Raw genomic sequence first — 26,321 nt, forward strand, 5'->3', positions numbered from 1 at the left:
TTTTTAGGACCTGACATTCCTAAGTTGTGCGTACACCTTTTGTCAAAGAATAGGGAACTAATATTCTATATCATAGGTGCCCAACCTTTTTTTCTCATGGACCACTTTCAAAGTTTGACGGTTTTTGGTAGACGCCCTGCTGCTACATTTGTAATATATTCCCAAAACTTTTCACTCAACTCCAATTTTTTCACGCCAACGTGGACCCACATCTGGTCTCCCATGGACCCCTAAGGGATCTGGGGGGACCTGGACCCCTTTGGGAACCTCTATGTATCCATTTTGTCTGTATATTAGGAGTCTTTGTAATTACCTAGTCCCTCATCTCTACATATCTTGAACTGCCATGGCTATGCTAATAACCACCTCTCCCCCAGAGCACTAATTGTGCCTATTAGAGGCTTAATTCATATGTAGATATGTTTCCAATGCAAACAGTTCAACATGTACAAACTGTGGAAAATTGTCTCGACTAAATACTGTGCGTACTCATTTGGGATTTGTGTAGTGTAAAGGTTTTGTGTAGGATTGTGTGAAGGTTGTGTTTTAGAAGATATGTGCCTCTGCTATTAGTGCATCTTCAGTTACATGTACTAGTGTGGAATGGGATTGTCTGGGCGAAGTATTTAGTAGATGGCGCCAGCATAGCTTGCCCTGTCAATCCCTAGAATTGTGTAAAATTCATTTTTTTACTAAGACTCCACTGTGAGACTGACGGTCCGTCTGTCTGTCAGCAGGCCGTATCTCATGAAATGAACCGTGATACCTTCTTCTTCCTCGGTCCCTCATTGCTGAGGATCGCGACCATGTATGCTACGTCTCCACAGTGTGCGATCATAAGCCATATGGGTCACGCACTGCATGTTGCCGCCAACCACTCTCTTCACAACATCAGACCGTGATACCTAGACAGTTGAAATTTTGACAGATGATGTATTTGTGTTGTCGCTATAACAAGAAATACTAAAAAGTATGGAATCCTCGGTGGGCGAGTCCGACTCGCATTTGTCCGTTTCTTTTAATAGAATTTTATGCCCTGGATGCCAGCCCTTTAAGCCAAATCTCATAGATCTCAACTATATGGAGAAAGGGGCAAGCTATGATGGCGCCATCTATGCAAACCTTTGACAGTTGCCAACCCCATTGAAAGTTTTTATCCCCATACAACTTCTTGGGTTGTGATTATTTTTAGTGAACCGTTTCTTTGTTTCAGGGTTAACACCAAAACGAGCGGGTTATGACTTAGGCCATGCTATAAAGATGGAAGTGATCAACATAGATGAGGGCCGCTACGAGCAGAGAGACCTCTTACCAAGTAGCAGCGGCTCAAACAGCTCCAGCATCACCGAAAGCAACTACAGCAGTGAGCAATCAAGCGATGACCTGGACAAGTCAGACGAAGAAGACTTGAGAGAAGACCTGCAGAAAACTATTAGAGAATGCTACAAATCCGATAACTTCACATCACAAACTAAAGACATCACAAATGATGAAGAGTTCCAAGCTACAGCTCTGTGTCAGTTTATGGATATTTTGAATGACTTAGATGAAGTTTTAGACAAATCTCTGCTTGCATGTCTTGACGATGGAGCTAAGAATTATGATAGCGATGAAGGAGACCTTATTTGTAAGATTAAAGAGTGCATTGGGGATGCTGGACATTCCGACGATGCACACTGTTCCATTGATGATAATGCTCAAGTAGTAACTGCAAGTATACCTAACCAAGATGTTCTTACTAACATTCCTGAAAGACCTATTGCGCTCGGTCGCTCTAAAAGCTTTACAGAACTGTCTGGGAATCATAGAGAAGTCCCATTAGAACGTGCAGGCACGACAAATGACAACTTAAGAAGCTCAATGCGTCGTCTCGATCCAATAGTACTGCCAGCTATATCAACCGAGGAATCTGAACCATTAACATTACCTGTGATCTTATTTTTGGAGCATCATGTGAATTTGAGGCCGACCAGTGCTCCGATACAGTTACAAGTGACAGCGGCTAATTTAAGCAGTGACGGGGCTTCGGGGCCTTTGATAGTTGGTCGTAGGGCGTTGCTTATGAACCGGGCTTTAAGTCTGCCGTCGCCGGGGGATAGTGATGTTACTGGGGACTGGACGGGGCGGAGCGCGAGGAGCACAGCGCGGAGCTCTAGCTCTTCGAGTGACTCTAGTGAGAGCTTGACTGGGGTCACTGCTGCGGAGCAAACTGCTATTGGTGCCACTGAAGAGAGGTAAGTTAGAGAATGTTTAAAATTTCCTAATTATAATGTTTAACCATTTGTATACGTGTGGTGGTCTATTAGTGGGCTCAACTTGGGTCATGTCATGGCTCCTCTACACGATGGGCCAGCGGTGGCCACTCCAAGGGACGCATTTATTTAGAAGAGCCATTAGAGAGCTGACTAAATCGTTTTCGAAATAAATGCAAAAAATAAATTGGCAAAATAATCGGTTAAGATCCATAGAGTCGTGGATTGTATTGGGCCCCATACATTCCACGACTCTTCTCTTTCCGCACAGTCTATAAGTAAGTACATTACGATACCAGTGTGAAAAGTAGGAAATCAAAACGAGTGGTGAGTGGTGTGGTAAACATTACGGAACCCTCGGTGGGCGAGTCCGACTCGCACTTCTTTTTTTTTCTGTATAAATACTTTGTTTTTTAGGGTTCCGTACCCAAAGGGTAAAACGGGACCCTATTACTAAGACTTCGCTGTCCGTCCGTCCGTCCGTCCGTCCGTCCGTCCGTCTGTCACCAGGCCGTATCTCACGAACCGTGATAGCTAGACAGTTGAAATTTTCACAGATGATGTATTTCTGTTGCCGCTATAACAACAAATACTAAAAACAGAATAAAATAAAGATTTAAATGGGGCTCCCATACAACAAACGTGATTTTTGACCAAAGTTAAGCAACGTCGGGAGAGGTCAGTACTTGGATGGGTGACCGTTTTTTTTTTGCTTTTTTTTGTTTTTTTTTTGCATTATGGTACGGAACCCTTCGTGCGCGAGTCCGACTCGCACTTGCCCGGTTTTTTTTCGACTTATATCAGAGCACTGAGTTAAACCGACAGCTATCCGTTTCTATATCCATACAGCTGTTTTTTCAATCATAATATTATCCAGTGTAACGTAAACCACTAACAAATGATGTCCCTCTATCTGTGTCATCTCATCATAATGACCTTCTGTGGAATCCATTTATTGTCAGCGCTATTATGGTGACCAAATGTTCATTATGATTTAATCGTCCTACGTAATCCACATTATTTAACTATTTCTCTCTTGGGTTTTCTAACGGTACTTTATAGATAATTTATGATCTTTTTCCTCAAAATCTAAGATACAAGCTATTGTTATACTTAATTACTTTAAAGTTGAGTAGGTATTTTTTCTTTGTAATATGTAGTTTTTACTAAACGATCACTGTTTATTTGTCAACAGTAATTTCCAAAATTATTTTGAATACCGTAAAATGGGGTTATTTTGGATCCGTAAATAAAAATAGCCCCTATTTGGAGGTCGGCGCAGTATATTTTTATACGTGATTAAATCCCGTATACAGCTGGCCATACATAATAGGGTATGCTTGTGCAGTTTCGCCAACTGCACAGGTAAAACGTATGTAAGTCCCGACTACCGGGTCGTCCGGCCTGGGAACAAAATCATAAAATACCCGATGTCGGGTTTTCGGCACTGAACGTAACGTACATACCTAATGTCGCATTAGACTGCAGTTTTCAACTGTACAGGCAAAACTGCGCAGGCGTACCCTAATGTGTATGGCCAGCTTTAGTTATAATCGTGTGGTAACGTAAAAAAAATCTAATAATATTTGTATATCAGTTGTCTTATAGGTCACTTACTTTTAAATATATAATTTATCTGATATGGAATTACAAGAACTCAACTTGTTCCAGAAACGAAGAGACTGAAGAGCCGCCGTTCGGCGTGTGGCCACACCGTATGAGCGCCATGTTAGCTTGCTTGAGCTGCACCGTTGGCATATTCAATATCTCCCGCTTCGCCATATTCAGCGTCCATTTCGGAGCTAACTTTATCATACAGTTCCTGATACTGTCGCTTTTGATCGGTAAGTAACTAAAGAGCTGCCGTTCGACATATTAGCTTATCTCAGCTGCACCGTCGACATATTCAATATCTCCCGCTTCGCCATTCAGCGTCCATTTCGGAGCCAACTTCATTATACAGTTTCTAATATTGTCACTTTTGATCGGTAAGTAACTAAAGAGCTGCCGTTCGACATATTAGCTTATCTCAGGTGCACTGTCGACATATTATTTCCCACTTCGCCATATTCAGCGTCCATTTCGGAACTAACTATATCATACAGTTCCTGATACTGTCGCTTTTGATCGGTAAGTAACTAAAGAGCTGCCTTTCGACATGTTAGCGTATCTGAGCCGTACCGTCGGCATATTTAATTTCTCCTGCTTCGCCATATTCAGCGTCTATTCGTTCGGAGCCAACTTCATTATACAGTTTCTGATACTGTCACTTTTGATTGGTAAGTAACTAAAGAGCTGCCGTTCAACATGTTAGCATGTCTGAGCTGTACCTTGGGAATATTCAATATATCTCGTTTCGTCCACTTCGGCGCTAACTTCATTATACAGTTCCTAATACTGCCACTGTTGATCGGTAAGTCATTAAAGAGCCGCGGTTCGACGGGTTATCAGGAACCTAATAGTTAAACTAAAAACAATGAAGCAGCATTTGCTGTCATTCTTATTGTATATTTTAACTTTATTTCAGTTTGTAGTAACTAAAACTTTCTCCCCCTTTACCTTAATTCAGTGTTTTTATTATGCAAATATAGTAAGGTTCTAAAGGCTCCTCTTCACGTTGGGCCAACGCCAACGCCAACGAGTGACGCAGCCATGCGGTAGAATGAGATAGCAATATCACTTGTTCCCTCTAACGCATAAACGCGTTCCTCGTTGGCGTTGGCGTTGGCCCAACGTGAAGAGGAGCCTTAAGGTTTGACCTGTATGTTTTTACTAAGGGGCCACCACAACCCTGTTACAGAGGCTTTGTAACCCACGGGTCCGGAAAACCTCATTTAATCGCCTCTAATATTTCAGGTATACCACTATTCACTCTCCACCTCTGCCTCGGCCAAGTCCTGGAGTCAGGCCCCGTAGACATGTGGAGGATATCACCCATTTTCCAAGGAGTCGGGGTGTCCATGCTTATAATGCAGACTGTGACGGGCATATACAGTATTATAGGACTGTCATGGATCTTCGTGTACTTCAGAGACTCGTTTATAACCTCGAATGATAGATACAAATGGGCGTTGCCGCATGAGTTTAATTTTGAAGGTGAGTCGACATATTAATTTACAAGTATTAGTATAAGTTTAAAAAAAACACTTTGGGGTCATTCCACCGTTTCGGGTGTTACACTTGAACTCATAAAATAAGGTTTTAATCGATATTGTAACAGGAACTACGAGGTTATAACTATTGATTCATCTACTACTTTGATAATATTTTCTTTTCCTGTACACACATAATTAAAGTATAAGACCAATAACGAGAGAATCACTAAAAAGTAGCTGTTTCGGGCGTTACGCGAATTGGCCTATACCTTCTGACCATCAGTACCAAAATGCATATTTTAGCGAATTTTGTCAAGTAACCTCCAGTTTTATTTATGTCAAGTAGTAATAGTTAGTATAGTCTACTGAAACACTGAAGTAACATTTAGTATCACTTTTTGTTTAATTTTAATAAAATAAATTACCTGTTTCGGGTGTTACTCATGGTTCGTTTCGGGTGTTACGAGTACGAAATTAAGACAGATTTATACGAATTTATGGCTCATTTTATTGAAATTATTGTATTTTAAATAAATTCGATTAAAATCATAAGTAATAGATGCTGAATTAGTATTAAATACATTAATCTTAACAATAAAAATTGTTTCTCGAAGATTAGAGCGGTCAAATCTTACAATAAAAAAACATTGCGTGATGTAGTTCTGTATTTTTTATATATTGTTTATAGTCATTGGAGGAATGTGAGACTATGTTTTGCAAGCAAAAAAAAGTTGTGCTCCCTGCGTAATTTGCAAAAAACTGCAAAAATTTTGGCGTTTTTTCAGTTTTTGCACTTTTATTAAAAAGCTATGGGTTTTTGGTCAAAACTTGCTATGTAACGTTAAAAGAACATTAAATTTGGAACAATTTAAGCCCATGTACAGCGCCGCATGTTAAATAGTTCATGAGATATGGAACTTTAAAAAAAGGGTATTTTTTTCCTTAGAATGAAATTTTTAGTTTTTCCTATATTTCAGGACAAATATCGGCACAACCGCTCATGCTATGAGATATATTGCGATAAATAAAGTTGTAGCAAATTTAATTACCTTTCATTTAAGTGCAAGAAAGGGTCAATAAGTTCTACAGTTCTCTAGTTATCGTAAAAAAATGAAATTGCTATAATGAGGAAGGCAACTAATGTAGGTATTGTTTTTAAGGCATTGTCAAAATCCGTACAAAAGGCAGTACCATCGTCGAGAATGCCATCTACGATTAAGTTTTACCGGCCTTCTCGGATAGCAGCAGAGCGATGTTAGAGATCAACCATTTTTAAAATGCACTCCCCTCTTAAGCACTTCATTCATTCAGTAGGTAATGAAATCAAGATACAAACTGTAGTTTGGCTTGTTTTTAGGCTCCACTTTTTTGTCTTAGCCATTGATTGTAGTCCACGATGCCGATTCTTATTTAAGAATTAGTTCTGGTTTTGATCTTGTTTTGATACGACCTTGACGGTAGTTCACGGTGATTGGCGTGTTGACGAAACGCACCGGAATCACGGATAGTCGTGTCAATAGATATCTAGCTGTCGCTTTTTAGTGCTCTTGGCTGTACTGTGAGTCGTGTTAATACAAGATCACGATAATATCCTGTATCGAATATAACCACAACAAATGGATACATCAGAATCGGCTACCATTACCTACTCTAGGTATACGTTTGTGTTATAATCTACGGATTTTAACCAGTAATATCCTATTACTAAGAGTCTTAACTACATACAAAGGTGTATAGATTGACAAACCAAATCGGGAATAGAAGAAGAACTAAACGAAACACGTAGTATGTACTAATTTTTATTCAGTAAGGTATAGATAAGTGTGTGTTAACATGATGCATGATCTGCCAAGCCGGGTAGATTGCATACATTTGTTACTTTCTAGCAATGAGATATTCTTTTAGCATAATTAGCTAATCATGTTAACATTGAGATATATTTGGTTACGAATTACACATATAGGTACCTACTTAAATATCCAATTTGTAACTCAAAAACTTCCATATGTATTTGCCGTATTTTCTATTAACAAATTAGTCCAATTATTTTTATTTTTAATTGGTCCAGCGTACTGTACAAATGAATTTATTGGTGCAATAAATTCATTTGTACAGTAAACACTGAAATAGTTATTTATAGTTACAACCCGTGGATTGACAACTCACTGAGCAGTAGCTCCACATACATTTAGCCTTAACAGCCATTGGAAAAGAATTTGCATTATTTGCAATATTCCGTGTAAATACGGTAAACCACTGAAGAAGTTATAATATACTGGTAACTTGACAAGACTGAGTCATATCCATGCCTATAGCACAAACATATACTTAGCGTGGGTAATGGTAGCTGATTCTGATGTATCAATTTGTTGTGGTTAGGATATTATCGTGATCTTGGATTAACACGACTCACAGTACACCCAAGAGCGCCAAAAAGCGACAGCTAGATATCTAATGACACAACTTCCAGTGATTCTAGTGCGTTTCGCCAACACCCCACCAATCACCGTGAACTGTCTTCAAGGTCGTATAAAAACAAGATCAAAACCAGAACTAATTCTTAAATAAGAATCGGTATCGTGGACTACAATCAATGGCTAAGACCAAAAAGTGGAGCCTAAAAGCAAGTCAATCTACAGTTTGTATCTTGATTTCATTACTGAATGAATGAAGTGCTTAAAAGGGAGTGCATTTTAAAAATGGTTGATCTCTAACATCGCTCTGCTGCTATCCGAGAAGGCCGGTAAAAGTTAATCGTAGATGGCATTCTCGACGATGGTACTGCCTTTTGTACGGATTTGGACAATGCCTTAAAACAATACATTAGTTGCCTTCCTCATTATAGCAATTTCATTTTTTTACGATAACTAGAGAACTGTAGAACTTACTGACCCTTTCTTGCACTTAAATGAAAGGTAATTAAATATGCTACAACTTTATTTATCGCAATATATCTGATAGCATGAGCGGTTGTGCCGATATTTGTCCTGAAATATAGGAAAAACTAAAAATTTCATTCTAAGGAAAAAAATACCCTTTTTTTAAAGTTCCATATCTCATGAACTATTTAACGTGCGGCGCTATACATGGGCTCAAATTGTTCCAAATTTAATGTTCTTTTAGCGTTACATAGCAAGGTTTGACCAAAAACCCATAGCTTTTTAATAAAAGTGCAAAAACTGAAAAAACTCCGAAATTTTTGCAGTTTTTTGCAAATTACGCAGGGAGCACAACTTTTTTTTGCTTGCAAAACATAGTTTCACATTCCTCCAAGGACTCCAAACAATATAAAAAAATATATAGAACTACATCACGCATTGTTTTTTTAGGAGATTTTTTTGTAAGATTTGACTGGTCTAGATATCATAATTATTTTTCTTTCGATTCGAATATTTCCGAAAATATTCACTTAATCAAAAAATGGTTGAATGTGACACGTATTCATTTTGAAAGATCTATCCAACGACACCCCACAGGATTAAAGGCGAAAAAAAATAAAAAATATTTCGTACTGGAGCTACTTTAAACAAAAATTTTTTTTTTAAATTTTTGTGTTACTACTTTGTCGCCATGATTGATTCTTGTATCCATGCCAAATTGCAGCTTTCTAGCACTAACCACCACGGAGAAAAGCCGGGGACGGACAGGCGGACGGTCACCACGTTTCGGGTGTTACACAACTTCAAACTTTAAAACATACGACTAAAGCAGACGCTAAAACAATAATTATTACACATTTGAATAGGTTCACATCATAGCCTTTCTTTGGCAAAACATGTTTGGCTGTAGTTAATTACGGGAAAAGTTACACATACTTTTATCTCTTTTTCGTTTCGGGTGTTACTTTGAGACCACAGTCTAGAATACTCTTCTAAAAACCAATTAATCCTTGCTTTTTAATATTTTTAAAGACAAATTATAAAATTACGATATTTTACCTGAAATAACTGCGAGAAATTTGTAACAGTTTACAGTTATTTTCTTTTTAATTAGTCTTGCCAATATCGCTGTATACATTTAGTTTTACGCCTATCATTTAAAATGTTGCGATCAAGTACATGGAAAACATGTAAAAAATGGTTTTTTTTCGGGTATTTTTTCTGACATGAAGGTTTGGTATGTTTTCTATGGAAATAGGTTAGTGTGACTTCTTAAACCAATTTTCATTTTTGAACCCTTGGTAGCGTTTATAATGGAATGACCCTTTGACAGTTTAGGGTGCCTCACATTCGACAGGAATACAACATTACATGCCTCCAGTTCAGTCGCCATCACACGTACAGTATGATTTTATTGTCTGAAGTTCTGGACATACTATTAAGGCTCCTCTTCACGTTGGGCCAACGCCAACGCCAACGAGGGACGCAGACATGCGGTAGAATGAGATAGCAATATCACTTGCTCCCTCTAACGCATAAATGCGTCCCTCGTTGGCGTTGGCGTTGGCCCAACGTGAAGAGGAGCCTTTAGAACTATCAGTAGTTAATATGTAGGTCATGCTACTCCTACTGAACAATTTGTGGGTCAAATCCCGAAAACGCAAAAAAAAAAATACAATATGACGAATCATAATGTCGGTGTTTTCTATGGAACAGCTGATTTTTCTAGCGTTTTCAGGGTTGATTCCACAATAAAGGTTGTCCAGTATGGCCTACCTAATAATATTCGCCGATTATAGTATATTAGCCAAGTAACAAAATCATCTTGTATAAGAACGGCCGGAGTTGCTCACAAAATGTCTAAACAACGCCTCTATGGTCAAGGCGTTAGGTTAGAGAGTATGTTCAGATATTTTTAAGCACCTGGGCCTCTCCAATACATGACTGTACTAATTTCACTACGGCATTGCTCTCATTGTTCTCTCAGTTTCCAATTTTAATGGAAATTTTCTGCCGCTTCTGCCTGACGTTGGACGAAACGGGAAATGTTCGAAGGTCGGCCATGCGGCAGTCAATTTACTCAATTGATTTTTTTTCTAGTGCAATTTACGTAGATAATGATAGTAATTCTATTACTATCCGTTGCAGCTGTTTATTGGAAAGATGCATTTACTTTTTTTACAAACTTTTATTTAACTAGCTATGCTTGGTCAAATCTTGCAAGCTAAATTAGATCCACCTCACATTATTATATTGAGCTGAAACTTCACAGACATATGCAAGTTGGGTGATAATGCAATATCACCATCACCATCGAAGTGATCTGATGATGGACACCTAATAGGGAATATTACGCAAAACTCTGCGTAGCGGGCGTCACTAGCTCAATCACATGGCCTACCTTGAAACACAACAATCGAAAGTTCGGTTTCTCCCTCTTTATCACTCTTGCCTATTCGATCGATAGAGGCAGATAACTAAGATAACGAAATTTCGCGTTTCGCGGTAGGGGCCACCTGTAAACAAACCGCCTTGATGCATCAATGTCATAGTGAAAACTTGTCAAAAAACTGTTTAAGGCCTAGTATGTATAAGTTACTCTACGGTTTAGTATGTGCAGTATTGCTGCACTGGCGGCAGAACATTGCAGTAATACTCCCTATTGCGTTTGGGTTTGTTAGAATTATCTCGATGAGTATTAGTTGCCTGTTGAAATAAAGGTGCATTTGTTATTATGATTTAGAAATTATGTTTGTACGCTCTTAAGACATTTACTAAAAACAACCTTTTTCAGATTCAGGAGGTAAAAACGCTAGTTTCAAAATCCAAGACACACTACCGCAATACTTCCACGCAGAGGTGTTACAAAAGAACCCAGGCTCCAGCGGTCTGGGGACGATCAAGTTCCAAGTGGCGTTTAACCTGGCTGTCGTTTGGATGATTGTGTTCGTGGCGCTTAGCAAGGGACTGCGGTCTTATGGCAAGGTAACGGCCATTTTAGTTTACAATAGAATAATATTCAGGCAACACATCATTACATTGCAAAAACATATTAACGGGTTTTTTTTATTTTAATTTGTACTTTAAAGCGCGACTTTAAGTCGTGTTTCAGTCTTTGTCTAACTTCGAGCAACACCGGCTTCTGACACGTCGGAAGGGAGGAACCCAAGCGATACGAGTATCTTACCGTACAAATCGTTCTGCCATTTTTTGCGGGGCGAAACGTGCAATCCAATCTGTAATGACGACACAGATACATAGAAAATGACACACGTCAAAGACAAATCTTTCACACCTCGATCTCTTTTTATGTACGGATGTGTCACACGCACCGCGCTAGTTGTGTGCATGCCCAGTTGGGCATGTGCTTCGGCAGAGGGGAAATAGTGCGAATGCCGACTCCTTCGCCGGTGTTACTCGATGCCTATTACGTACCGGCAATTTGTTTCTTGTTTTATACTTGTATATCTCTTGCAGGCAGTCTACATGCTGATATTCCTACCAATGTGCGGCACTCTGGTCCTCTGCACTAAGTTACTGACGCTTATACCGTACGACTCTGTTACCAATATCTTCTCGGAGACCGACTGGAGTGAATTCTTCAAAAACGGCCACTTAAGTAGAGCGCAGCGAGATCTTAGAGCCAACTACAATTGTTCGAAATGATTTTTAGGGTTCCGTATCCAAAGGGTAAAAACGGGACGGGAAAAAATTTACACAGATGATGTATTTCTGTTCAGATGTGTTCCGCACAGATGATGTGTTCCTCTATGAGAGTAAATACTAAAAAGTACAGAACCCTCGGTGGGCGAGTCCGAATAGCACGTGTCCGGTTTTTATTTTTAGATAATGTATTCAGTATTCTTGGTTACAATATTCTTGATACAATTAATAAAAATGGAAATATTATTTATTGCATATATTGCCAGTGTAACTCGAGACTGGAGGTCTCTGTTCGGAATAAACTATTTGTCTATTCTATTATTTTCATTCATTGTGTGGCTAAATACTTCATGGGTGTGACATAACTGTTATACATACAATTACTCGTAGTTTAGTTTCAATATATCAGATTTTCTACCTTAACATCATATTCATAAAGTCTATAATAGCTACTTTTAGCGGTATATTAAAACAAGGCTGTGTTTTATTTAATGTGTTGAAGAATTATGGTAATTTTAACATTAACAACCGCTGGGCCTTGTGACAATTAACATACAATTGTGACATAATAGATATTCGGTAAACTTAGTCCAGTTTTAGTTAGTATGTGTACTGTCTTCAAGGTGAACGAAACAGATGGGCTTTTACTTTATTTGAACAATACTGTAATTTTTGTTAAATAGTTTCCATTGTTTTAGTGTTTATGTAATATCTAATGCGGTAGTATTTACATTGAATAATAAACATGATAAGTACAATGTTATATCGAGTTAGATGTCGTTTTTGTTTTCAATCCGCGTAATGATTTGCGACTCGACGCTTAGAAAAACACGAATAGACGATTTAGAACTTCTTATAAAAGACCCTGTTTTTGTCATAATCATGTCATCTATTCGAACTAGGTTAACAGCAATGCTGTTGGTTATTTGGCACGTCTCCTCCATCTCTGCCTCAGTTGAAAATCAACCTGATTCTAACAATAGATTTCGCCACTTATAAGATCCTTTTACCAACAGAGTTGGACCGCAGCCGCCCAAGAAACCTTCCTAACCTGGGGCCTCCTCGGCGCCTGCGTGATGCAGCTAACCTCCCACAAGAACGCCAAGACAAAAAGCAGCAAAGTGCTACAGAAAGAGAGCGCGTGTATAGTGGCCTTTACGTTCGCTGTGCTACTATTAGCTTCGTTCCTGGCTAATACGTGCGTGCAGATACTGAAGAACTATGGATACGCGTATATACCGGGGAGCTATGGTGAGTCTATAGTACCTATACATGACTACTTTGTCCCTGGGGTCTAATAGAAGCTAGCGTGATGCAGCTAACTGAGCTACCCTCCCACAAGAACGCCAAGACAAAAAGCAGCAAAATGCTGCAGGAGAGCGCGTGTACAGTGGCCTTTACATTCGCTGTGCTACTACTATTAGCTTCGTTCCTGGCTTAATACGTGCATATCCCGGCGAGCTATGGTAAATTAACTGTATAGAACACCACGAATAAGAGCAGCAGGACCTCTCCTGCTCTCTTCGTGAGGGAGAGTGAGTGGCCGAGCGACCGCGTAACAGGGAATAGTGAGTGAGTGACCTTTGAGCGAGGGACAGGGCATGTGAGTGACCGGGAGAGTGCGTGCGTGGCCGGGAGAGTGCGTGAGTGGCCGGGCGAGTGTGTGAGTGGCCGGGCGAGTGCTTGAGTGGCCGGGCGAGTGCGTGTGTGACCGGGTGCTTTGGTTATTCGTTAAACCCCCCCACCTCATGTAACAGATTTTTTTTCAGCAAAATGTACAATGGTTAGACTTACTTACTTTATTTTCCACTTGGTCTGGCGTTGCGGGTAGCGCAGGCTGGCACGGCCCCTTAACGTATGAAAGTGCATCCAACAGGGAAGCACTACACTCACTCTGAGCCTCTGGCATTTCACGGGCGTCCGCTAGCCGGCGCGGGTGCACGGAGCGGGTTAACGATAAATAGTAGCAACGCTATTTGGCGCGGACTCGTGCGTATTTTTACCTACAATGGCACCCGCGTGCGTGCACCCGCGTCAGCAGCTACAAACAACACCGGGCTGATTTGGTCGCAATTTTAACAATGACAGACCAAAAATTTGCTTTCTAAAAGTAAATTGTCAATTTTGGCGTTATGTTCTAAAATTATAAGAGTCAGAATAATTCATGTTTCAAAATAAACCTTTGCTTACATTTGCTTAGAATATTTATTTCCGAACGATTTGTCATTTCCTGACTCTTTGGAGAGTATAAATAAGACGCCATTTTTGCTGTCATGTTATCGCATACAATTCAATAACAATATTCTCAAAATATTCTTAAGCTTGTTATAGGACTAAATTGACGACATTACGAGTATCTAGTATAGTATTTTTCAAAGTAATGTCAATAAGGTCGGAATGATATTGGCTCTAGTAATCGAAAAGCTCTTGTGATTAGGTTAAATTCATATCATAGCAAAACAAAAATTCATTTGTGAAACAAATCATCATGAATTGCTAGTATGAACAGTTTTTGTTTCAACATTCGGTAACTAAAAGGGCCAGGGCCACCCTACACTAGCGTCTCCCGAGCGTCAACGTCTAGCCAACTCTATAGCTGCTGCTCGACGTAGCGGCGACGCCATTTTCCATTGCGATTAGATGCCGACGCTCAAAAGACACTAGTGTGGGTTCTCTCTGAGAGTATGTGTCTGCCTTTGTTTCAGAAACCGTCGAGTCCACCCAATTCCTCTGGCCCACCTCCGAGCCCCTACCCGGCAAGGTCGTGTCCTTACCCGTCCGTAACCGCGGTCACTACGCCAGTCTAGTCGGAGTTACTGTATGGAAGACGGACAATACAGCAAAGCTGACGCTTAGTGGCTGGCAACCTCTGCAGTTGGCCACGCAAATTGTACCTGCTACTTTAGCTGTCTTACCGGCGAATGTGGTAAGTTTTCTTTAACAAACATATCTGTAAAATCAGTAAAACTTTGGTAAGGTCTCTTCCCGTCCGTAACCGCGGTCACTACGCCAGTCTAGTCGGAGTTACTGTATGGAAGACGGCCAATACAGCAAAGCTGACGCTTAGTGGCTGGCAACCTCTGCAGTTGGCCACGCAAATTGTACCTGCTACTTTAGCTGTCTTACCGGCGAATGTGGTAAGTTTTCTTTAACAAACATATCTGTAAAATCAGTAAAACTTTGGTAAGGTCTCTTCCCGTCCGCAACCGTGGTCACTACGCCAGTATAGTGGGAGTTACTGTATGGAAGACAGACAGCACAGCGGAGCTGACGCTTAGTGGTTGGCAGCCATTGCAGTTGGCCACGCAAATTGTACCTGCTACTCTTGCGGTCTTACCCGCTAATGTGGTAAGTTATTTTTATAAAATGTCTGTTTAAAAACTTTTGTAAGTTCCAGTCAGCAACGGCTATTAGGCCAGTAAGTATAATATGCTTCACTTTATCTTTAAAAAAATGCAAATAATTAGTCCACATAAATAGTTAACATGAGTACAATAACAAAAAACCTGCAGAAAATAAACATTAAACAGCTCATTAACCGATAAGATTAATAACTAGAATAGACTTTTCACTAACCCTCAATGCAATATAACGTCTAATTTCTTTATGTCGCTAATACAGGCTATTAGTGTAATGAATGATTTGGTGACTCACGTCCGGAAAAGGAAGATAATACCTTTTCCTATACAGAAGGAAACATTGCTTTCCTTTGTATTTTTCTTCAGGAAATTGACAATACATTATAATTACTGTATTCTATAAAAAAAAACTTCATGTAATAGCGGTTTAGTTTTGTGTATCGGTAAGGATGTAACGTAAAACTTGATGTATCGTCAGTAAGTTGTGGGTGTGTCATTAATCCAGTGCGTATTTCGTGCGAAAATGACGTAGACTGATGACGCTTTTGTACACGAGGTATAAATAATGATAAGCAGTTATTATAGCGGAACGTTAGATTATATTGTTTAATTAGGGATTGTATTGTTTTGGCATCTTTTAACACGGCTGTTATCTTATGAATAATATTTCCGTAGTTTTTACGATAGTTTTTTAGAGTTATTGCTTACTTATTATTCCGATATATGTATGAGTTATTAACAATTAACATGCGACTGTTCTAATGCAAATACTAGTTTCTATTCGTCCATTAAATGTGATGCAAATAAACACAAATAAAACGTATATAGGTATTTGTCTCATCATGTCAGTACAGTCACTTGCAATAATGTGATACTCCGAGGGCCGCAAAAATATGTGACACGCTCCTATGACTCTACAAATAATATCTTGACTAATATTTTTACGGCACGTTTATAGTTTTAAATATATCATACGGCGTTCAGCGAGGCTTGCATCTTTTAGTCCTGAACAATGCAAACTATAATAACTCAAAATTATATTTCTAACAATATGCCGTAATTCTCTAAAACAAATACCAATATTTATGTATTACTCTTAGCTCAATTAGACACAGAGAATAATGGCACTAAAACAACTATTGCATAACACCGTGATACGAAACGTAGAATATAAAATTACATTACCATTTCACAAAACATCTAATTATTTTCGTCCATATACCAACCGAATCACAAAAGTAGCAACATTATATGACTTAAATATGATCTTAGTCAGGCGTGGCTCACTCCGCGATTTCGTCTCTTTGCAACTTACAGGTAGCTAAAAGTACATCCGTTCCACACCAATTTTGGTGGCTAGCCATAAGGGCCCCCCCACATCTGGCGTCTTTCGAGCGTCGGCGTCTACAATTATATGGCCGACGTCGACGCAACGTCGACGCAGCGACGTCATTTTCCATAGCGCTGGACCGACGCCGACAGACGCCGACGCTCGAAAGACGCCAGATGTGGGGGGGGCCCTAAGCCGCGCGTGGCGCTGTCGCCACCTAGCGGCCATATCTGTCCTGATCGTAACGGACGCGTTTTGTTAGAGAGTGAGTCTTCTGTACCTAGTACTATTATTTATTCTGTGTCTTAGTTCATTTCTCTTTGGCCAAACAGTTAAATGCATTATCCACGGCTCGTCGCCTTCGCAATACAAATGCAGGAATAATGTAAGCCTGTTTATGCAATGTTTATACATGCGCGATGCGTTTTAACACATTCAGTACCGAAAACCCGACTATCGGGTATTTTCGGGTATCGGGTGATTTCGTTCCCAGGCCGGTCGACCCGTCGTGATCTTGGTACTACAGCTTTATATGACAAAATTGTTGTGGCATGGCACGGATGTCTTGTTAGGCTGGGTGGCAATGAATGTGTAGTCATATGCTTATTTTGGTAGTCAAATCCGCGGCGAATTCTAATGCTGCTTGATAATATGTGTCAAAAGGTACCATATTGTTGCTTGCCATAAGAACGCTCTGACAGATTATTCGTATAAAGATACAAGCAAATTTCGTCCTTATGGCAAGCGATACAGTGGTACCTTTTGCTTGAAAACGTCACATATCGTCACGAAACTACTTACGGCACCCCAAAGTGTTTCCAATCTCATCATTAGCCTTACAATGGAAACTGGGTTAATTTTGATGGCAGGTGCCGATGTTCAATTAGTTTCATACGCGTCGCCGATTTCCGACACGGATTATTTAGCAAGGTACCACGGTTAATTTTCTTTTACATAACATTCATATTATAATAGAAGAAAGATACCTATAATACCTACTAAATAGGTATAAACTAACTTGTTTTCTTTCATGATCATGACATATCTACGTGCTAGTAAATCGATATAATGCCACATTAATTAATGTTTGAACAATAGTTTCTAGGCGTGGACACGGGTTCAATTATGCTTTATTTATATTATACGTCACTTAGATACTAGTATAGGTGATTCCCATCCGTTCTTTCCCATAGAACATAAACTGTATTGTTTGTCTCTAAAGATATCAAAACTTAAACAGTAGAAACTTGACTATAGTTCGTTTTTTTTAGCATTAGAAAAAAGGTAAACAATCTTGATGTGGCAAATATGTAACAATTATGGATGTAATAAGATCACTCATATTCTTCTGCTTTCATAAGTAATAGTTACTGATTTTCAAAAAGCGTTTTTCAGTTAAAATACATGTCAAGATCGCTTACCTTCTTTTTAATGCTAAAAAAATCGAACTATAGACAGTTATACAATAAATAAATATAACTTTCATAACTAAAGTTAATCCAGTTAAATTCATTTAGTAGCTTCATTTTCAAAATGTGCAAAATGGTAGGTAGGTATACCCTTGTTGAAGGAGCCCCTTCCTGTAGCCCCTCAAGAAGACCTCGGTTCATTCCACAGCCGGAGCGTGGTGCGAGCCTCGAGAGGATTTTGCGTTTGCGTTGCGAAAAGTTATAAATTATAGTATAGATTTGCTATAAATAATAAAACGTATCACTATGTCCATTTTATGCCAATGCTAGCAAATATGCAACAATGTCGGAATACTTTTTCTCAGAGATCGCTATCAGTAGCTGTTGTAACCATGAGAAAGGCCAACACAATGTGCATCGAAATCTTTCTGTCTTATGCAACTTTGATGCTACAGTAACCTTTTACTAAGTGTATTGCAGAGTGCAGGTCAACGTACATTTAAAAAACCGGGCAAGTGCGAGTCGGACTCGCGCACGAAGGGTTCCGTACCATAATGCAAACAAAAAAAAAAACGGTCACCCATCCAAGTACTGACCACTCCCGACGTTGCTTAACTTTGGTCAAAAATCACGTTTGTTGTATGGGAGCCCCATTTAAATCTTTATTTTATTCTGTTTTTAGTATTTGTTGTTATAGCGGCAACAGAAATACATCATCTGTGAAAATTTCAACTGTCTAGCTATCACGGTTCGTGAGATACAGCCTGGTGACAGACGGACGGACGGACGAACAGCGAAGTCTTAGTAATAGGGTCCCGTTTTACCCATTGGGTACGGAACCCTAAAAGTGTTACTAATATTACTGGTATTCGTTTTATTGCCGTTATACAGATAACGGCGAAGAAAATGTTAATGTTGCAAATATTAAACCAACTCAATATTTCACGTCTGATATCTAAGTAAATATATTTACTGATGTGGCGAGGAAAATGTTACATAATTACGAAATTTTACAACTATGAAAAAACCAGAAACTTATGTATGGCGGGCAACGAAATTTTCCATTACAAAAATGAACTGTTATTGTTCTAAAATTTTCTAGAAATTCCAAGGACTTTTTGTAGACTTTCCGCAAATTGCAGTCAGCAGCAATAATTGCTAAGCGGGCGAGGTGTTCAAAATGATCTTGACGCGACTTTATTGTTAAGAGAATAAGAGTGCGTCAAGGTAATTTTGAACACCTCGCCTGCTTAGCAACTTCTGCTGCTGACTGCACATCTATAATTATATCCATCCACTGTTGCTAATAGATGACCTATTTCGCGCGAGGCGCTGAGAGGCAGCGTGGCCGAGTGGTCTAAGGCGCTGGTTTTAGGCACCAGTCCGAAAGGGCGTGGGTTCGAATCCCACCGCTGTCAGATTTTTTGGCATTTTTATTTTTGTTTAAACGATGGTTAAAGTTAATTTAGAAAACCTTGTGCCTTACTTAAATATTAGTTTAGTAACCCTTTCAACATTAATTTTTTTTGTAGGTACATGTACTACGTCCTTCCATTGATAAATTAAATTGTTTTATTGCTGACATAATCAAAAAGGAAATATACTAAAAACCCATGATCATACATGTTTTTGCTCTTTCGTTTATTTTAAAATCATTTAATTGTGACGTCACAGAATGCTGCGACGACGATATGCAAAAGTAATTTGTGCAATTTGAAAGTCTTTCTGGGACAGATATTACAGATACCACACATTGCCCGACTATAACGACACTAAGAACTATCTTGAAAAAATCCGGCCAAGTGCGAGTCGGACTGGTGTTTCTAGGGTTCCGTACATAAGTCCGACTCACGCTTGACTGCACATTTGTAATAGGTTTTCCTGTCATCTATAGGTAAAGAACTATTTTGTGTATTTTTTTCTAAATTTTAGTCCCAGTAGCTTCGGAGATAAAGGGGGGGGGGAGGTCATTTTTTGGCTATTTTCTTAAATAACTTCGAACCTATGTATTTTAATATTATAAAAAAACATGTCCATCTTTGGGTCAATAAAAAACATGTCAATTTCAACTTATTTGGTCCAGTAGTTTCCGAGAAAATAGCCTGTGACAGACGGACAGACAGACGCACTCGAGTGATCCGTTTTTCCTTTTGAAGTACGGAACCCTAAAAACAAAAAAAAACCTGAAACGTGCTATATGTCTACCGTTCTTCTTCAATTCTCATCTATTCAAAGGTTAACTGGAAGAAATCCCTTAAAGGGATAAGTTCGCCTTTGTACTGTCTATCCTGTGCCAGAAATTTGTGTTTTGTACAATAAAGAGTTTATACATACATACATACACGTTTTTACTAATTTGACCTTCTTTTCCAGCTCTCACCAGCCTGGGCGGTCATCTTCTACTTCATCCTCATCATGTTCGGTATAGCGCAGCAACTAGCCATATGGCACTGCGTCATAACCGGCATCATGGCTATCAACGCTTCAGCTTTGAAAGTTTGGGAGACGACCATCACTTTCCTTAGCTGCGTGGTCGGACTTGGCGTTGGACTTGTGTTCACTACTGACGTAAGTTTATATACCTACCATATTGTATTATGTTCGGAATAGCGCAACTAGCCATATGGCACTGCGTGATAACCGGCATCATGGCTATCAACGCGTCAGCTTTGAAAGTTTGGGAGACGACCATCACTTTCCTTAGCTGCGTGGTCGGACTTGGCATTGGACTTGTGTTCACTACTGACGTAAGTTTATATACCGTATTGTATTATGTTCGGAGTAGCGCAACAACTAGCCATATGGCACTGCGTGATAACCGGCATCATGGCTATCAACGCGTCAGCTTTGAAAGTTTGGGAGACGACCATCACTTTCCTTAGCTGCGTGGTCGGACTTGGCGTTGGACTTGTGTTCACTACTGACGTAAGTTTATATACTATATTGTATCATGTTCGGAATAGCGCAGCAACTCGCCATATGGCACTGCGTGATAACCGGCATCATGGCTATCAACGCGTCAGCTTTGAAAGTTTGGGAGACGACCATCACTTTCCTTAGCTGCGTGGTCGGACTTGGCGTTGGACTTGTGTTCACTACTGACGTAAGTTTATATACTATATTGTATTATGTTCGGAGTAGCGCAACAACTAGCCATATGGCACTGCGTGATAACCGGCATCATGGCTATCAACGCGTCAGCTTTGAAAGTTTGGGAGACGACCATCACTTTCCTTAGCTGTGTGGTCGGACTGGGCGTTGGACTTGTGTTCACTACTGACGTAAGTTTATATACTATATTGTATTATGTTCGGAGTAGCGCAACAACTAGCCATATGACACAACGTCATAACAGGCATCATGGCTATCAACGCTTCAGCTTTGAAAGTTTGGGAGACGACCATCACTTTCATTAGCGTTGGCGTTGGACTTGTGTTCACTACTGACGTAAGTTTATATACTATATTGTATTATGTTCGGAGTAGCGCAACAACTAGCCATATGGCACAACGTCATAACAGGCATCATGGCTATCAACGCTTCAGCTTTGAAAGTTTGGGAGACGACCATCACTTTCCTTAGCTGCGTGGTCGGACTTGGCGTTGGACTTGTGTTCACTACTGACGTAAGTTTATATACTATATTGTATTATGTTCGGAGTAGCGCAACAACTCGCCATATGGCACTGCGTGATAACCGGCATCATGGCTATCAACGCGTCAGCTTTGAAAGTTTGGGAGACGACCATCACTTTCCTTAGCTGCGTGGTCGGACTTGGCGTTGGACTTGTGTTCACTACTGACGTAAGTTTATAAACTATATTGTAATATGTTCGGAATAGCGCAACAACTAGCCATATGGCACTGTGTGATAACCGGACCCATGGCTATCAACGCGTCAGCCTTGAAAGTTTGGGAGACGACCATCACTTTCCTTAGCTGTGTGGTCGGACTTGGCGTTGGACTTGTGTTCACTACTGACGTAAGTTTATATACTATATTGTATTATGTTCGGAATAGCGCAACAACTAGCCATACGGCACTGCGTGATAACCGGCATCATGGCTATCAACGCTTCAGCTTTGAAAGTTTGGGAGACAACCATCACTTTCCTTAGCTGTGTGGTCGGACTTGGCGTTGGGCTTGTGTTCACTACTGACGTAAGTTTATATACTATATTGTATCATGTTCGGAATAGCGCAACAACTAGCCATATGGCACTGCGTGATAACCGGCATCATGGCTATCAACGCTTCAGCTTTGAAAGTTTGGGAGACAACCATCACTTTCCTTAGCTGTGTGGTCGGACTTGGCGTTGGGCTTGTGTTCACTACTGACGTAAGTTTATATACTATATTGTATCATGTTCGGAATAGCGCAGCAACTCGCCATATGGCACTGCGTGATAACCGGCATCATGGCTATCAACGCTTCAGCTTTGAAAGTTTGGGAGACGACCATCACTTTCCTTAGCTGTGTGGTCGGACTTGACGTTGGACTTGTGTTCACTACTGACGTAAGTCTAGAAACTTCCTTCTTATCTTTCACAAATATCGTGGGTTAATGTTTGTAATATTTATACTCAACAGAGCCGTCTATTATAAAATATGTTTTAAATAAAGGAAACAAATAACAATTCGCCATGTCAAGCTAGATAAAGAACTTGTGGCTCTAGGACCGAAGTTTTTGTAGTTGTAGGTAGGGCGGTGTCACGATCTCGCGGGGGCGAGGGGCTACTTTTAAAATTATTTGTACGTTACTACTAGTGTCCGACCGAAACATGTTTTTTTGCCGAAACCGAAACCGAAACCGAATGTTCGGCTTTGGCTCTAGTTTCGGCCGAAACCGAAACCGAAACTTTTTAGACTTGTTAAAATCGTTGAAAAAATTTCATAAAATCCCTTTTATACACATGTTATGGGGCTGTCAACACCCAATATCCTTGAAATTGATGTTACTTAAGCAGTTTTTTAAGAAAATTACTAGAGTTAGACCAAGATAATTCTGCAACAATTTTGATAACACACGCAGTGCAAGTGTTATTTTAAACGTCAAAACTTCTATGAAATTATGACGTATAAATAACATTTGCACTAGTTGCGCTGCGTATGCTATCAAAATCATTGCAGAATTTTCTTGGTCTAACTCTCAAGTCAAGTTAATATGTAGATACAGGGTTAACCAAAAAACCAACCAAAAAGGCGAGCGCGAAATTTTTTGTTGACAATATCGCAAGGCCGGGTACCAATCTTCACCTGGGCCTAAAAGTCCGAAGTGCCCCAGAGGCGAACTTTCATGCGAAGTCAAAGCCGTGCTTCAGGCTTCAGGATAAGTAGTTGAGCAGAGATTCCAACCAATGTCCATTGTATTAAAAAGCGAGACCGCAGGCCGAGCATGGCGCAGGAAGGCCAAAGGCTAAGCTGAAGTAGAGGACATGTGGAACACAAACCAATAGTAAATTGAGGTAAAATCACTCAGTCACTCCGAAACAATTAGACAGTGTGCGCGTTATAGGTATTGAAAGCCTCTTAAGACTGCGTCGACCGTCCAGTGGCGCCCTCATTAGTGGAATTGTGTTTTATAATAAACCAATTAATTTCTGTACCTATACATGAATCAGTATAACTAATATGTAGGTATTAATATTGTTGTCCTACTTAGTCCCCAACTTTTGGTCTTATTCCGAAGTACCATTTGGTAAGTTTCGGCCCGGCCGAAAGGTTCGGCCGTTTTTTGGCCGAAACCGAAACTACAGCCGAAACATGATTTTTTGGCCGAAACTGGCCGAAACCGAAACCGAAACCGAACCTTCGGTCGGACACTAATAATAATACCCCTATTTTTAAGCAATATTAGTTACTGGCAAAAACTACATGAATGCCTTGCACAGACAATGATTAATTTTTAGGTCACACTTCTTAATTGCTTGTGTGGTCACTGCACATAACTAAATCGATAATCTAATGACGTGAATCAGTCTAGAACCTTAAAATAACTAATTATAAAAAATCTCATTAATAACTAGTGTCCGACCGAAGGTTCGGTTTCGGTTTCGGTTTCGGCCAGTTTCGGCCAAAAAATCATGTTTCGGCTGTAGTTTCGGTTTCGGCCAAAAAACGGCCGAACCTTTCGGCCGGGCCGAAACTTACCAAATGGTACTTCGGAATAAGACCAAAAGTTGGGGACTAAGTAGGACAACAATATTAATACCTACATATTAGTTATACTGATTCATGTATAGGTACAGAAATTAATTGGTTTATTATAAAACACAATTCCACTAATGAGGGCGCCACTGGACGGTCGACGCAGTCTTAAGAGGCTTTCAATACCTATAACGCGCACACTGTCTAATTGTTTCGGAGTGACTGAGTGATTTTACCTCAATTTACTATTGGTTTGTGTTCCACATGTCCTCTACTTCAGCTTAGCCTTTGGCCTTCCTGCGCCATGCTCGGCCTGCGGTCTCGCTTTTTAATACAATGGACATTGGTTGGAATCTCTGCTCAACTACTTATCCTGAAGCCTGAAGCACGGCTTTGACTTCGCATGAAAGTTCGCCTCTGGGGCACTTCGGACTTTTAGGCCCAGGTGAAGATTGGTACCCGGCCTTGCGATATTGTCAACAAAAAATTTCGCGCTCGCCTTTTTGGTTGGTTTTTTGGTTAACCCTGTATCTACATATTAACTTGACTTGAGAGTTAGACCAAGAAAATTCTGCAATGATTTTGATAGCATACGCAGCGCAACTAGTGCAAATGTTATTTATACGTCATAATTTCATAGAAGTTTTGACGTTTAAAATAACACTTGCACTGCGTGTGTTATCAAAATTGTTGCAGAATTATCTTGGTCTAACTCTAGTAATTTTCTTAAAAAACTGCTTAAGTAACATCAATTTCAAGGATATTGGGTGTTGACAGCCCCATAACATGTGTATAAAAGGGATTTTATGAAATTTTTTCAACGATTTTAACAAGTCTAAAAAGTTTCGGTTTCGGTTTCGGCCGAAACTAGAGCCAAAGCCGAACATTCGGTTTCGGTTTCGGTTTCGGCAAAAAAACATGTTTCGGTCGGACACTATTAATAACTAACGACTAACAACATAAACTATGTAACAATTTTACAGTTACATATGTATTTTGTTTTTAACAGTATTGCTAATGATTTTAATCTTATTTTAAAACAATTAGCCAACGCATCATACACAAATGGCAATGGCCTTAAATAATATGATCCAATTTTGTAGTTACATAAATCAATTGTAGCGAATTAAGCAATATACTTAGTGCACTCGCTGTTGTTTTCGTGCTCTGTTGGCCGAATGAAATGTCAAGGTCATTTGGTCGCATGCTGTGAAGTTTTTATTATTTATAATACATAGTAGTAAATAAAGCTACGAAAGGTTTTAATTGCGTTTTCCGAGCTTATAATTAGTTTAAATTAATTTTATCATCGCAAGCCTAGTGCACACTGGTTTTTATTTCATAGATAATTCACAATAAATAAGAGCATAAGAGCATATTTTTAGAACTCTATGTACAATTTTAATCGCGGTACTTTTTCCAGAAAAATTGATATTCGCGCCTTTTCCTATTGACAAGTTGGGTGTGTTTCAGTATATGTACCTAAGGTCGCCTCCAGAAACTCGCGAACTAAATTGACATGAGTTTGACAAATAAAATGATACCAGGAATAGCAAAGAAAAAATAGTCACGGGTATATGTCGATAAAATGATATCGATAAGTTATTGCACTTACTACCCATGTCATAATTATAAAGTGATCACAAACGATTTCGATTTGTATGAATGTGACGAAAAACATGTTGGTTCGATTGTAAGATTGTGATGTTACCGATCAAATCAGGAGGTGCGGATGCGAAACGGACAAATTTCAATGCTAGTATGTAGGTTTGGGGGCAAGTTGTTTATTTCAAGAGCTCGGTTGTCGCCATAAATCTAAAGACTAAAATTGGTGATTTAATGTTATAAATGAGAAATTAATTTCATTGTACAATATAGTTCCCCATCTGAGCCGGCCTTTTTTGTGTATTTTGAGCCAAAATCACTGTTTCTATGTTATCACCTAACTTGTTACTCTAGATGAAAGTTCTCCTAACAAATAAAACAAAATAAATATGTTTGTCCAATATCCTTTCTCTATTACTATAAATTGCACAATTTCCGAAATACCAAGTAACATTTGTAAAATAACAAACTATACTTAATGTAAAATAACGTAAATTACTTAAAGGTATGTTTTAACTGACCGCGCAATAGTAGCGCCCCTAGCGGTAAATTCTCGCGATATTTTTTTTTTTTTATTATGCATG

The 26,321-nt window shown here is 39.5% G+C and overlaps 1 protein-coding gene and 1 non-coding gene across 2 annotated transcripts in view; both read left to right on the top strand.

Annotated features, from left to right (window-relative positions):
* The first annotated feature begins 356 nt into the window (after nt 1–356).
* LOC134668011 (sodium-dependent transporter bedraggled) overlaps nt 357–26,321 on the top strand; it is a 41,840-nt gene continuing 15,875 nt past the window's right edge. The window contains exons 1-9 of the mRNA XM_063525451.1: nt 357–481; nt 1,214–2,234; nt 3,924–4,096; nt 5,109–5,348; nt 11,021–11,211; nt 11,704–11,850; nt 12,906–13,140; nt 14,595–14,815; nt 20,361–20,555. Coding sequence (XP_063381521.1) covers nt 445–481; nt 1,214–2,234; nt 3,924–4,096; nt 5,109–5,348; nt 11,021–11,211; nt 11,704–11,850; nt 12,906–13,140; nt 14,595–14,815; nt 20,361–20,555 — 2,460 coding nt within the window. The 5' untranslated portion in view covers nt 357–444. The remainder of the gene's footprint in view (nt 482–1,213; nt 2,235–3,923; nt 4,097–5,108; nt 5,349–11,020; nt 11,212–11,703; nt 11,851–12,905; nt 13,141–14,594; nt 14,816–20,360; nt 20,556–26,321) is intronic.
* Nucleotides 19,326–19,405, top strand: Trnal-uag (transfer RNA leucine (anticodon UAG)). Its single transcript has one exon. It is a non-coding gene; the product is annotated as a tRNA-Leu (tRNA).

The sequence above is a fragment of the Cydia fagiglandana genome, chromosome 10, assembly GCF_963556715.1.
Source record: "Cydia fagiglandana chromosome 10, ilCydFagi1.1, whole genome shotgun sequence".
NCBI classification, from domain to species: Eukaryota; Metazoa; Arthropoda; class Insecta; order Lepidoptera; family Tortricidae; genus Cydia; species Cydia fagiglandana.